General features: G+C 48.2%; 1 protein-coding gene across 1 annotated transcript; it reads right to left on the bottom strand.

The window, feature by feature from the left end:
- Nucleotides 1–1,470: 1,470 nt before the first annotated feature.
- TRIM10 (tripartite motif containing 10) lies at nt 1,471–10,160 on the bottom strand. The gene is made up of 7 exons (XM_043908776.1): nt 9,254–10,160; nt 7,360–7,455; nt 6,612–6,842; nt 5,863–5,885; nt 5,412–5,527; nt 4,230–4,262; nt 1,471–2,460 (listed from the first exon to the last, which is right to left on the bottom strand). The coding sequence occupies exons 1-7, from the start codon at nt 9,680–9,682 to the stop codon at nt 1,919–1,921; spliced, it is 1,470 nt and encodes a 489-aa protein (XP_043764711.1). The 5' UTR covers nt 9,683–10,160; the 3' UTR covers nt 1,471–1,918.
- Nucleotides 10,161–12,909: the final 2,749 nt, after the last annotated feature.

Genomic DNA, 12,909 nt, shown 5'->3' with positions numbered 1-12,909 from the left:
GATGCCAGCTTTCACTGCCATGGGCATGGGTTCAATCCCCGGTTGGAGAACCAAGATCCTATAATCCTTTTGGTCAAAAGAGGAAAAAAAGAAGAGGGTAAATAACAGAACTTTTGGGGTGACTTCCAAGCCTGGGCCTCAGTACACTGTGCCCATCTCCCCTTAGAGTTTGCACCTGGATGGTTCACTCCTCCCAGAGGCCCCGATGGGGAGATGATAGAACGTTTTACTTTATGTCTAAGCAGATTCAACAGAGACAGTATTAAAGTGAAGGGTATGTTCAAGCAGAATAAGTGACACCACCACCAAGAACTAAAAATAAAATATAAGACAATGCTTTTATTGTACATAGGATTTAAACTTCCTTGAAATGACAGAAATCATCTCACAAACTCAAGGTAGCCACATGTTAGTTCTTGTCCCTGAACGAGCACCAGGCAGGGTGGCTTCTGGAGTCATGAACACTCAGCTTCTTCACACCACGTGCAGCCACAGCTTCTGCCAATACAACCTGCTCCCCTACAAGGTCTCTACCCAAATCCACCCATCTTTACAAAGTCCTGATTCTCTCCCTTCTGCCCAGTCCCTCAGATGACACTTCTTATCCAGCCTTGGAGCAGTCCCAGTGCTTTGGGCTACAAGTCACGGGTCCCCCTCTGTAACTCCATCTGGGCAATTCATTCCCTGCCTCTGTCTGAGATTCCTTCCCCAGTACAAAGTTTATGATGGTGCTATCTCTGCCCCCACAGCTGAGCTATTTGGGACTGATTCCTGTTCACCATCTTATTCCTTTCGTCTCATTTCTCAATGTCAGATGGTGATCAACAGATCAGAAAGAGGATTTTCCTGATTTTCCAGGGGATGAGTGTGGACCTTGGGTTGTGGCTTATGTCCACAACTTCCCTGACCCCTTCCCACCAAGGCCCTGAATTTTCATCTCAGCCACAAGAAGGCATTGAGTGATGTCAGGGGTGGGTGTCACGTGTAATCAGCTCATGAGGACAATGCAAATGACCCAGTGTCCCATGGGTCACAGATCATCCATCCACTTCGCTGCCGCCTCTTCTCCCTAAAATGCTTTTTCCCCTTTTTTCCTCATTCAATATTATCATCTTTTGGTTTTATTTCTTTATTTATTTTTGTCCACACCCTGAGGCATGTGGGATCTTAGTCTGCTGACCAGGGATGGAACCCACACCCCCTGCATTGGAAGCATGGAGTCTTAACCACTGGACTGCCAGGGAAGTCCCACTATACCCATCTTTTAGACTTCCCCTTTCTAGAAAGCCATCCCCAACTCACCTCCTGCCTCCTAATGGGTTATACCCCTCCTCTGGGCTGTCCTAGTGCCCAGATCAGACTTGTATCACAACACTGTGCTCTCCTTTCCTCCTTATGTCTCTGTCTCTTCTCATGATCTCCTTCAGATACAGGACAAGTTTTGTGGGGATTTTATTGTTTATTTGTTTCTTTTCCTTTTCATGTCACCAGTGGCTACCATACTGCTTGGCTCATAATTAGCACACAACAAATATTTCCTAAGGATATGAGTAGATGAACTCTAATATTTTAGGGGAGAAAACAAGATGAAGAGAGGTGAGATGCCTAGTTTAAGATCATATAATAAGTTGATTACCAGGCTGGGTCTAGAATCCAAGCCTTCCTCGCTCAAATCCAGTATTCCTACCTCTTACACAGTACTTCTGTGCCTGGTGGGGATGGTGGTGAGGAGGGCTGGCAGTGGTCCGAGTCCCATCCAGCCAGCATTGAGGAAAGGGCTTGATCAGCAGACTGAAGGTCATCCCACCTTGTCCCTCTCCAAAGTCCCAACTCTATCACATCATCTAAAGCAGTCATTTCAAATCTCAGGTGACCCATCCAGGGTCAAGTCCTTAGGTCCTCTCTTTGAGCCCTGTGCTTAGGACAGGGTATCTGCACCCTCTTGGGAACTCAGGGAGAACTTGGACCCTCGGCCCCAGAGCCCAAAGAAGGGAAAGACCTTCTGGGTGAAGGAGGCAGTGAAGGTGTAAATGGGTTCCTGGGTGACGGCGTTGGCAAAGGTCACCCAGCCCACCTCGTAGTCAATGGACACCCGCACCTGCTGGGGCTGCTCCTCCAAGGTCAGGCGGGTGGGGAAAGAGCTCAGGGCTGAGACAAAGCCCCATGCCAGCCTCACCGCCCACACCCCCTCCTCTGGCCGCATCCGCAGCTCCCCCTTCCGGCGGATGTCCCTACTGACCACGCCCAGGGTGCAGCTGCCCCCGTGAGCCAAGTCCACACTGACCACCCACGTGTGTCTGCCCCCTGTGAAGCCACCGTGGGCCAGGACACAGGTGGCCCGGTCAAAACGCTGGGGGTTGTCCGGTGACTTCTGCCACTTGTAGGAGAAACGAGCCTGCTGGTAGTCCTCGGACAGCAGGAGCTTGGGGTGGGAAGTCCGGGGATCTAGAGAGATGTGCGCTGTGGGAAAAACAAAAGGGATGCAGATGTCAGCAGACACGCTATCACCTTCAAGAAAGGTCTAACCACTCCCCTCGGCATTCACGTTAGCATTACTCCCAACAACGTGTAGAGTGCCTACAAACAGGAACCGTGGGTATCTCCTGGGAACTTGTTAGTGACACTCGAAAGCTCCACCCCAGACCACCTGAGACGGAATCTGCATTTTAGCACAATCCATAAATGATTCCTGAACCTGTTAACGCCTGTTTCAGAGGATGTGTTCAGTTCAGTTGCTCAGTCGTTTCCGACTCTTTTCTGCGACCCCATGGAGTGCAGCATGCCAGGCTTCCCTGTCCATCACCAACTTCCGCAGCCAACTCAAAACTCATGTCCATCGCATCAGTGATGCCATCCAACCATCTCATCCTCTGTCGTCCCCTTCTCCTCCTGCCCTCAGTCTTTCCCAGCATCAGGGTGGTGCTGATGCTGACTTTTCCAGTGACTCAGTTCTTTGCATCAGATGGCCAAAGTATTGGAGTTTCAGCTTCAGCATCAGTCCTTCCAATGAATATTCAGGGCTGATTTCCTTTAGGATGGACTGGTTGGATCTCCTTGCAGTCCAAGGGACTCTCAAGACTCTTCTCCAACACCACAGTTCAAAAGCATCAATTCTTCGGCGCTCAGCTTTCTTTATAGTCCAACTCTCACATCCATACGTGACTACTGGAAAAACCACAGCTTTGACTAGACAGACCTTTGTTGGTAAACTAATGTCTCTGCTTTTTAATATGCTGTCTATGTTGGTCACAGCGTTAGTTAGTTGGTTAGTGTGTTGGTTTGGACATGTGGGCTCTCATCTGGTTCTCTGCAGTCCCCTGAAAAGCACTTCTGCTGCCTGCAAACTGGCTGATGCCCAGAGCTGTGCGTGCCTGCTCTCATCTCCTCCTCTGCTGACACATCACATCCTACCCCTCCTGTATCTCAGAGGGCGGGGACATCCCCCCTCCCCCCCAGTCCAAACTTCATGATCACTCCCTGGGTGCATATGACTCACACACCCAGGCTTCTTCGCTCCTGTCCGGCTGCCTGACTCACCCTCGGGGTATTCATTCTGCCTCAGTAATTCTACAACCAGGCCGTCTGAGGACCACTTTTTGACATCAAAACTTCTGCAGACCTTTGCATTGTGTTACTTTTAGTATCCATAAGTTGAGACAAATACATGAATTCTGTTATGTCCATGAATTAGAGTTGCTTCCAAGAACCCCATGACTTCCCAGCGTCTTTGGCTGATAGACTAGGAACAATGGCCTTGAGAGGGGTCCAGTCTTTATTCCTTTCCCGCCCACAGGTTGCACTCCTATCATCCATGAAACAACACCCGAGAGAGAGTGGGTGGGGGGTGGGGGTCCTGAAAATTCTAAGAATGCGATTCTAAATCCAGATCAAAGGTCCCCTCACCCAGGAAGCCCTTCCCGATAGACCTTGGCCCAGGCTGATTTAATCTTTCTATCTCGTCAAGTGCAGATCAGAACCTGAACTTCCTGTCAGGTACGTGGTATGAGTGTGTGAGTCTTCCTTCTTCATTGTTCTCCTGCAATCCTTATAAAGGCAGCGACATGTATTACTGCCACGTGTGACATTACGTGTGCATGTATATTTATTAATATATATATGATATACATGTATTTGACTATTACATTTCCCAGTGTGGAACGCAGCAAAATTATCCATCCTTTTCAACTTTAGATTCCTCACTCCCTCCCATCCTGACAGAGGCAACTTACCTGGCTCATAATCCAACTCAAAGCTGAGTTTTTCTGTAAAGAGGAAGTAAAACAACATGCAATTTCATTAGTCTTACGAAACCACAGAACACTCACTGATGAGACTGAGGCCCCAGAAGGGAAGGGACAAAGAAAAGAATGGCAGGTGGAACCCTCTAGACCAGTGGTTCTGAACTTGAATTTGCATCAGAGCCCCTGGAGCACTTGTTTTTGATTCAAGTGGCCCAGGGTGGGGCCGAGGTTTGCATTTCTGGCAAGTTCCCAGGGCATGCTGATGTAGGCTGGGACTTCATTTTGAGCCTCACTGTCTAGCTCTGAGCAGGCAGAGACCATGTTTACCTTCAATGCTTCACACAGAGCCCAGGACATAGTAAATCCTCAAGAAACATCTAGTTAATGAACAGATAAGTGGGTTAATTTGTCTCTCCTTCTGCTTGGAAATAATTTAGGGGAGAGTCAAAGGTCAGCCTTTGATGAGAGTAAAATTTCCTTCTCTGCTAGGCCACTTACTTGCAGGAAGTGGACTTAGGGGAAAACTCTTCTAAGGTGACATTTCTTCATGGGCAGGTCATTTAGAACTAGGTGGCATCATTCATGATGTCATGTGGGACGAGGGGGAGGTGTTGGCAGCAATCCACATTTCTGACTCTCATTTCAAACCCTCCACGCCCTCACCTATCACCACTGTCCCAGAAAAGAGGGTCATGGTCCCCACATGGGCAGTTCAACTCTGAGAACCAAGCTAATGGGGGAAAGCCAGGGAAAGGAGGAAGGAAAGTCAGCTACCACAGAGCACAGAAAAATACTCTCAGTGGTTATTAATTAACAATTATAAAAAAAGCTCATCATATATTACAAATGCCCCTGTGGCTTTTTAAAAGTTTTGACAGTGACCAACTTTGTTAATCATTATCTTACATGTCACTTCATGACAAGTGATTAGATCGGTTTCATTCTTTTTCAAAATAGTTAAATTTTTCTGGAAAGCTTCAGCTTTATTATCTCACTTCATTGTCACATTATTCTGAAAGCAGATTTTATAACGATCGGCAAATAAGGAAAACAAGGCACTGGAAAGGCTTGAGCCTTGTCAAAGGTCACACAAGCATAGGGAAGCAGGGCATGGAAGCTATTCATAAGCCCAGGCTTCATGGCCACCTGTGCTCCGTGGGGTCCTCTTACCCAGAAACAGCTTCATCTCCCTCCGCAGCGGGAAGGTTTGCTGGGGGAAGTCCCGAATCCTCTGGCCCAGCTCCGGAGATATAGCCACTGGTTTCCGGCACCTTCTGGTTTCACATCTAGGGGCACAGAGATGGTGGGGTCTGGGATTTATCCTCCTTAGCAATGCCCCCAGACTCAGTTGATCATCTTCTTCTAACTGAGCTCAGAGGTGCCAGTCCCCATGGGCAGACATCATTCCTCTAGGATGGACCCCCTTCCTCTCCTCACTGCCCACTCTCGGGTAATGCCATGCTGGGTGTGTATCTATGGTTATACATGGAAATGCAGTTGAAGATGTGAAAGTTTACATGTGAGTTTTATCTGTAATGTGAGAACGTATGTTTGTTTGGCAATAACCAGGCATATGTTGCCTGTATGTTTATGTATGTGGGGAAAGAAGAGACAAACTTACCTGATTAGAGTGCTTCTGATATCCTAGGAGAAAGAGAGAAAGCAGAGATTTGGTTTCCACTTCTCCTTCCCACAAGAAAAGACAAAAATACCGTATTCTCAGTCCTAGATAGAAAAAGGACACCAGATCCATGGGGTCACAGCATTTTAGGGTTTATGAGGCTTCAGGGATCTTGGAGCTCAACTCCTTTATTTTATAAGATGCAGACAGTGAAGTGACCTGGCCCTCAGAGGCAAAGACAAGTTCCATCCCAAGGTCACCTGCTTCTCAGTCCCAAGTGTGTCCCGCTAAATCATGCTGTCTTTGTAATGCCATATTGGGCCCCAGTATCTCTCTTCCAGCAAGGCAAAGTGAAATAGACTAGAAAGAACTTCCTGACTGGAGGGTGCTGACACAGAGAATGGTTTGCCTTGCAAATAGCACCTGACATTTGTTGGCATAGTGCATGATGCTTTTCAAAATGCTGCTTTCACTTGCATTTTACTGTGGGATCCTCACAAATAAAGTATTTGTGAGATAAAGTATCTTCCCTATCTGAAAGGATGGTAGGATGAAGAGATCACAATCTGGGAGCAAAGTGACCAGGAGCTCTGGGGGAAGCAAGGACTCTTAGAATTCAGAACTTCTGGTCCTATGACCCATCTTTCACTTGGGGTACAAAGATCTGTGAGTGAAGAGATGGCTCATATGGTAAAGATGCCACAAAGCCTAGGTGAGCACAGGTGGGTGGGGGCGGGCTCAGGTCTCACCGTCAGGAGCTCCCTCGCCGGCCTCTCCTTCTTCTCCTCCAGTTCCTCAATGAGGGTGTTGAACCGGCCAATCTCCCCAGTGACCAGGACATCAAACTCATCCCGATGCTTCAGGATGTCCTCATCTAGCTTCTCCAGCTGGGCTAGGAGGATGCTCTGCTGCTCTTCCAGAAACTGGCTCAGATGTGCAAACTCAGAAATCACCTTTTGTTTCTTGGTGGCCACCTGAGTCTGAGAGGACAGGAGAAGAAAGAGGCCAGGAAGTTATTCCTCCTCTTCTTCCCCTTCCTTTTCCTTCTTTTTCCTTAATTCACTCCGGTCTCCCTCCTGGCCCAGATCCACATGTTCCAAGGTTTGGTGGTACAGTCAGAGCCCCCTGGTCTCCAGGTCCCCAGACAGACTTGAAACCATGGCATGGTTTCCTTTCCACCTGCCCTGCCATTTCTGGGAGGAGATACAGGGCGGGGGTGAGGACACCCTACCTCCTGCCGTTTACCAAATGCACACAACATGCGTGTCACTAAAGGACAGTCATTACAGCAATTCAGTGAGATACTGACGATTTTTAATCTTCACTTCACAGAAAAATAAACTGAGCATAGAGAGCTGTTTGAGGTCATAGAGCTAGTTTGTTTCAGGATTCAAACTCAGAAGGACTTCAAAGCCCCTATATGCGATGTTGTCTTGGTTTCAAATAGGCACTGGAGCTGAAGGAAGGCAAGAGGGCCAGGAAAGGAATGATACCTACCAGGAGGACTTGTATCCTTCGATTTTCCCTTGACTGAATTTCTTGAATCTCCTCTCTCTCTTTTCTTAGACACTCAAGACACTTCTGTATTTGTTCCTGGAAAGAAGGGGCATAAAATGTCTAAGATGGAGGTGGGGGAGGGATAAATTAGAAGTTGGGGATTAGCAGATACAAGCTACCATGTGTAAAACAGATAAACAACAAAGACCTACCGTACAGCACAGGGAACTAAATTCAATACCTTGTAATAAATTATAATGGAAAAGAGTTTGAAAAAATATGAATCACTTTGCTGTACACTAGAAACTAATACAAAGCTGTAAATCAATGATACTTCAATTAACTTTTAAAAAATATTTAAGATGGAAATAATGATTTAAGAAGTGTCATCTCTGTCTCCTGGAATAGAGTGACCCAAAGGAAGGAGTTGGGTCTCAGCTGACAAAGCCTGGGCTCTTATTGTCCTTAACAGCTGACTCTCTTTGGGTCTTTTTCCTCTTGTTTGGCCCTCCGAGAATTTTGATCAGGGCTTTCCCCCTTTAACCTGTGCCATTATAGGCTACGATTCCATGTTCCCACCTGAGCCTTCCTGTTATCAGGCTGTGTAAGCGTGTGTGCTCAGTCGCTTCAGGCTCGTCTGACTCATTGCAAATTTATGGACTGTAGCCCTCCAGGGTCTTCAGTACATGGGATTCTCCAGGCAAGAATACTGGAGTAGGTTGCCATGCCCTCCTCCAGGGGATCTTGCCAACTCTGGGATCAAACCCTCATCTCCTGTGTCTCCTGCATTCAGGCAGATTGTTTACTGCTGAGCCACTGGGGAAGCCCTGTCATCAGGCTAAACACACTCTAATTTCTTTTGCCTTTAATAAATGGTATCTAGGGTCTGTCCTGAATTTGATATGCCCTTCTTTGAAATTATCCTAACTTTCTCACATATCCCAAGAGGAACACCTCCAAACAACCTCTGTTATGAATGGAATCAACTTTCTGAGTATGATCTGGAGGGAACAAGAAACAAGGACAATGCAAAAATAATCAATGACTTGTTTTAAAAACTTCTTGTTCTTGGGGACTTTCCTGGTGGTCCAGCGGTTAAGACTTTGTGCTTCCACTGCAGGGGGCACAGGTTCGATCCCTGGTTGGTGAACTATTAATAAGATCCCACAGGCCACACAATGTGGCCAAAACACCCTCCCAAAACAAACAGACAAAAAATTTCTTGCTCTAGAGAAGAGTTAGGAACAGTTCAGTTCAGTTCATATAAATGGCCATAAAAGTACACTGCAAAACATATTTAGAACTCTTACCAAATCATGCTAATTAACTAGCTGACACATATACATAGACATCTACTTGTAATAAAACAAGATGCATAAACAACTAAAACCAGCATACACTCATTTAATGACAGAGAAAATTACACACTATATGTATCTACCCAAGCTGCATATATGTAAACACTAATTTACTCACAAACAGGAGCACTCGGTTACACATACACACTCAAATTGTCAGATTCCCCCAAAGATACTGCATCCACTGGGAAACATGCAGACATTAATACTAATACACACTAGGCAATCACTTCCTCAAGTGCAAACCCAGACATCCTCAGACACACCTGACTGATCCAGGGCCCAGACACACAAGCTCGTGTTTTGGTGACTCATTCATTCAACATGTATTTGTTGAGCTACTATTATGTGTTGGCCATAAGGAAACAATATAGGACATGCTTAAAACATAAACACGTGATCTTGCATACCTGGGCCTATTGCCTGGCTGATAATAAAATAGAGAGTGGCCCAAATTATCCACCCCTCCTCTGCTTCTTTCAGTCTAGTCCCATCTGAGACCCACCCCCGGAAACCTCTCAGTTTCCCCTTCGTACCCGGTAGGGCCCCGCAGCATCCTCCAGGAAGCGCACGGTGTGGGCGCGGTGCTCCCAGGCCTCCCGGCACACCACGCACAGCTGCATCTCGTCGTCCTCGCAGAAGAAGTAGACCTTCTCCCCGTGCTCGGGGCAGACGTCCTCCTCGTCTGAGTCCATCTGGGTCACCAGCTTGAGACGCTCGATGTTCTCCACCACGTTGGCCAGCTGCCAGTTGGGCCGGAAGTTCCCTGGACGGAAAGGCTCCTTGCAGAGCGGGCAGGTCGGGGGCTCCTCGGGGTCCGGGCTGGTGATCTCCAGGTAGCGGGTGAGGCAGACTCGGCAGAAGTTGTGGCCACAGTCGATGGTGACCGGTTCTCTGAGGGTCCCTTGGCAGACGGGGCAGTTGACCTCATCTGCCAGGCTGGTCACGGAAGCAGCCGTGGCCATGGTGCTGCTGCTGCTTGTGACCTCTTCAAGGTCACCCTCTCTGCTCGGCTTGGGCGGCAGGGCTGGGAGAACAATGAGGACACACAGCGCACACTCACACACCCACGTGCACACACGGCCAGACACAGGGGCATCCTACATACCCAGTGACAGCCTCATGGTCACACACATACACACCCGCACTTGCACACAAAAGCAAGGAACCCTCTTGCATGTCTGGCAGCCAGGGTTCTGCTTCCCCGCTCCCAAAGGAACAGACACACACCTCCAATGGCAGAGACAGAGAAATAGCAGAGGAGGGGGAGAAGAAGGCGTGACAGCCTCCCAGAGATGACCTCAGTTACTGTCTGAGCTGGTGCCGGTGACCAGCAGGTTGCTGCTTCGTCCCATCCATCCAGAGACGCTCGCGGTAGAAGGAAAGTATCTTAACCACCCACGGGTGGAAGAGACTGTTCTTCTTTGGGGAGCAAGAGGGAGACTGGTCACAGAGCAGTGATGCCACCCAGCCTCCCTGCAGTAGGACCAGCTGTCTCCAGGGAGATTGAGGGTATCAGCCAACCCAGGGGAGTGTGGGGACCCAGATAAGGGTGTTGTGCCCCGGGCGGGGGCGGTGGATCAGGGCACAAGCAACTTCACCAGTGATGCTCCAACCGGCCTGCCGTCGGCTGCCCAAAGGGTTGGAATGTACTCTGTGTGGGGGAGGAGAAAGAAAAATAACACCAGCCAGCGTTTATTTACGATAACCATATTCCTCATGCTGACATAAGCAGTTTAAACATGCCATCTTATTTATTCCTCCAGTCTGCTCCGTAACGTCAGGGCTATTAGGATATTAGCTGGGCTCAGCCAGGTTACTTAGCTTGCTCAAGGCACACAGGTAGGGAGGTGAGAGGCCATAATTTGCACTCAGATTTGTGAGTCTCAGAGCCATGCTGCCCACCAGAAATATCATGTGAGCCACACATGCAATTTTAAGTTCCAATAGCCACATTTTTTTATAAGTGAAACTAATTGTTGTTGTTCCGTCACTCTGTTGTGTCCGACTCTTTGTGACCCCATAGACTGCAGCACGCCAGGCCTCCCTATCCATCACCGTCTGTTATAGTTTGCCCAAGTTCATGTTCATTGCATCAGTGATGCTGTCCAGCCATCTCATCCTCTGACACCTTCTTCTCCTTCTGCCCTCGATCTTTCCCAGCACTAGGGACTTTTCCAATGAGTTGCCTGTTCGCATCAGATGACCAAAACACTGGAGCTTCAGCTTCAGTGTCAGTTCTTCCAGTGAATATTCAGGGTTGATCTCCCTTAAGATTGACTGGTTTGATCTTGCTGTCCAAGGGACTTAAAGGAGTCTTCAGCCCCACAGTTCAAAGGCATCAATTCTGCCTTCTTTACAGTCCAGCTGTCACAACAGTCCGTGACCACTGGAAAGACCATAGCTTTGACTATATGGACTTTTGTCGGCAATGTAATGCCTCTGCTTTTCAATACACTCTCAAGGTTTGTCATCACTTTCCTGCCAAGAAGCAATCATCTTCTGATTTCAAGGCTGTAGTCACCATCCACAGTGATTTTGGAACCCAAGAAGAGGAAATCCGTCACTTCTTCCACCTTTGCCCTTGCCATTTGCCATGCAGTAATAGTGCCGGATGCCATGATCTTAGTTTTTTTAATATTTAGTCTTAAGCTGGCTCTTCCACTCTTCTCCTTCACCCTCATCAAGAGACTCTTTAGTTCCCCTTTGCTTTCTGCCATTAGAGTGTTGTCAGCCACATATCTGAGGTTGTTGATATTTCTCCTGCCAATCTTGATTCCAGCTTGTAACTCATCCAGCCCAGCGGTTTTCATGATGTGCTCAACATACAGATTAAACAAGCAGGGTGACAGGAAACTAATATTTAGCCCCAAATAGTACCAACGTGTGTAATCCATAGAGAAAATTAGTCATGAGACATTTTATATTCTTTTTATTTGGTGCTAAAGTCTTTGAAGGGGCTTCATTGGTGGCTCAGTGGTAAAGAATCCACCTGCCAATGCAGGAGACATGGGTTCCATCCTTGGGTCATGAAGATCCCCTGGAGAAGGGCATGGTAACCCACTCTAGTGTTCTTGCCTGGAGAATTCCATGGACAGAGGAGCTGGGCAGGCTATACAGTCCATGGGGCTGCAAAGAGTCAGACATGACTGAGCAAGTAAACAACAAAGTCTGAAATCAGGGCGTATTTTACACATATGGCACATTTCAGTTGGGACCAGCCACATTCAATGCCCAACAGCCTTGGGCATTTGGAGGCTCTTGTGCTGGACAGCGCAGCTCCAGGGACTGCGCTCTTGGGGGCAGAGGGTGTAGGTGGGGGGAAGGGAAGTCGATACACGAAGTAGCTGGAGTGGAAAGGGAGTGAGACAGGGTGGAGGGCTGATCTCCAGTGGGATGATGGGAGGCGTTTTCCTTGGTTTTATGCACAGATGCATGTGAGCGGATGAAGACCCAAGACTCTGATCCTCTTGTCCTGACTGGGAGTTCAGGAAGGGCACACGGCTAGAAGCCGGGAGACCTGAATTGACTGCAGCCTTGCAGCTTTCTAGCTCTGTGACTCAGGAAAGTCACTTTACCTTTCACTTTACATTTCCTGTAATCATCACCTGCCCTCAAGGGCTGTTATCAGATTGGATGTAATAATACAAAAATACTAAGCCTTAGATAAATGTGGTTGAACCTGTTCATCTTTTTTTTGTATTAATTGAGTTTTCTAAATTGTATCAACACAGATCACTTGTATTATGCTTTCTTGCCTTCTCCTTGCTGCAGTTAAAAGCTAAAATGGAAGTACAGTGTTACCTCCGGTGGGGATGCTGATGCTGGGGGGTGTTGGGGGCATGAGTTTAGGAAAGACCAGCCAGAGTCAAGGAGGTGAGACAGGGAAGGGGGGCAGAAGAGGGGACCTGGTGAGAGATCATCACACCTGCAGCATTGAGCAGAGCCCCCGGAACAATGTCCCAGAAGTGAGCACTCCCACTCCGGCTGGACTTTGCCGCTGTGTGCACACCTCAGAGCCAGAAGTTTATGGCTCCCACCTGCTCAGCCGGACAGGAAGCAAGGTCTCCTCCCCAACTCTCCCCACCCCACAGTGGTCAAGGGAAGGATTCCAGGAAACCCCATCTCCCTGTGACCTCATGGGGTGCGCTATATTCCCCACCCCAGGGGCGGGAAGGACTAGGACGAGGGG

This window comes from Cervus elaphus, chromosome 7, assembly GCF_910594005.1.
Source record: "Cervus elaphus chromosome 7, mCerEla1.1, whole genome shotgun sequence".
Taxonomy (NCBI): Eukaryota; Metazoa; Chordata; class Mammalia; order Artiodactyla; family Cervidae; genus Cervus; species Cervus elaphus.
The sequence above is the reverse complement of the archived record's forward strand: the minus strand, read 5'-3'. Positions and strand labels throughout refer to the sequence as shown.

Coding starts and splice junctions, on each gene's coding strand:
- TRIM10 (XM_043908776.1), bottom strand. CDS start 9,682: ATGGCCACGGCTGCTTCCGTGACCAGCCTGGCAGATGAGGTCAACTGC. Junction 4,263..5,411: donor GGAGATGAAGCTGTTTCTGG/GTAAGAGGACCC, acceptor TCCTCTTTACAG/AAAAACTCAGCTTTGAGTTG. Junction 2,461..4,229: donor TGAGTTGGATTATGAGCCAG/GTAAGTTGCCTC, acceptor TTTTTCCCACAG/CGCACATCTCTCTAGATCCC.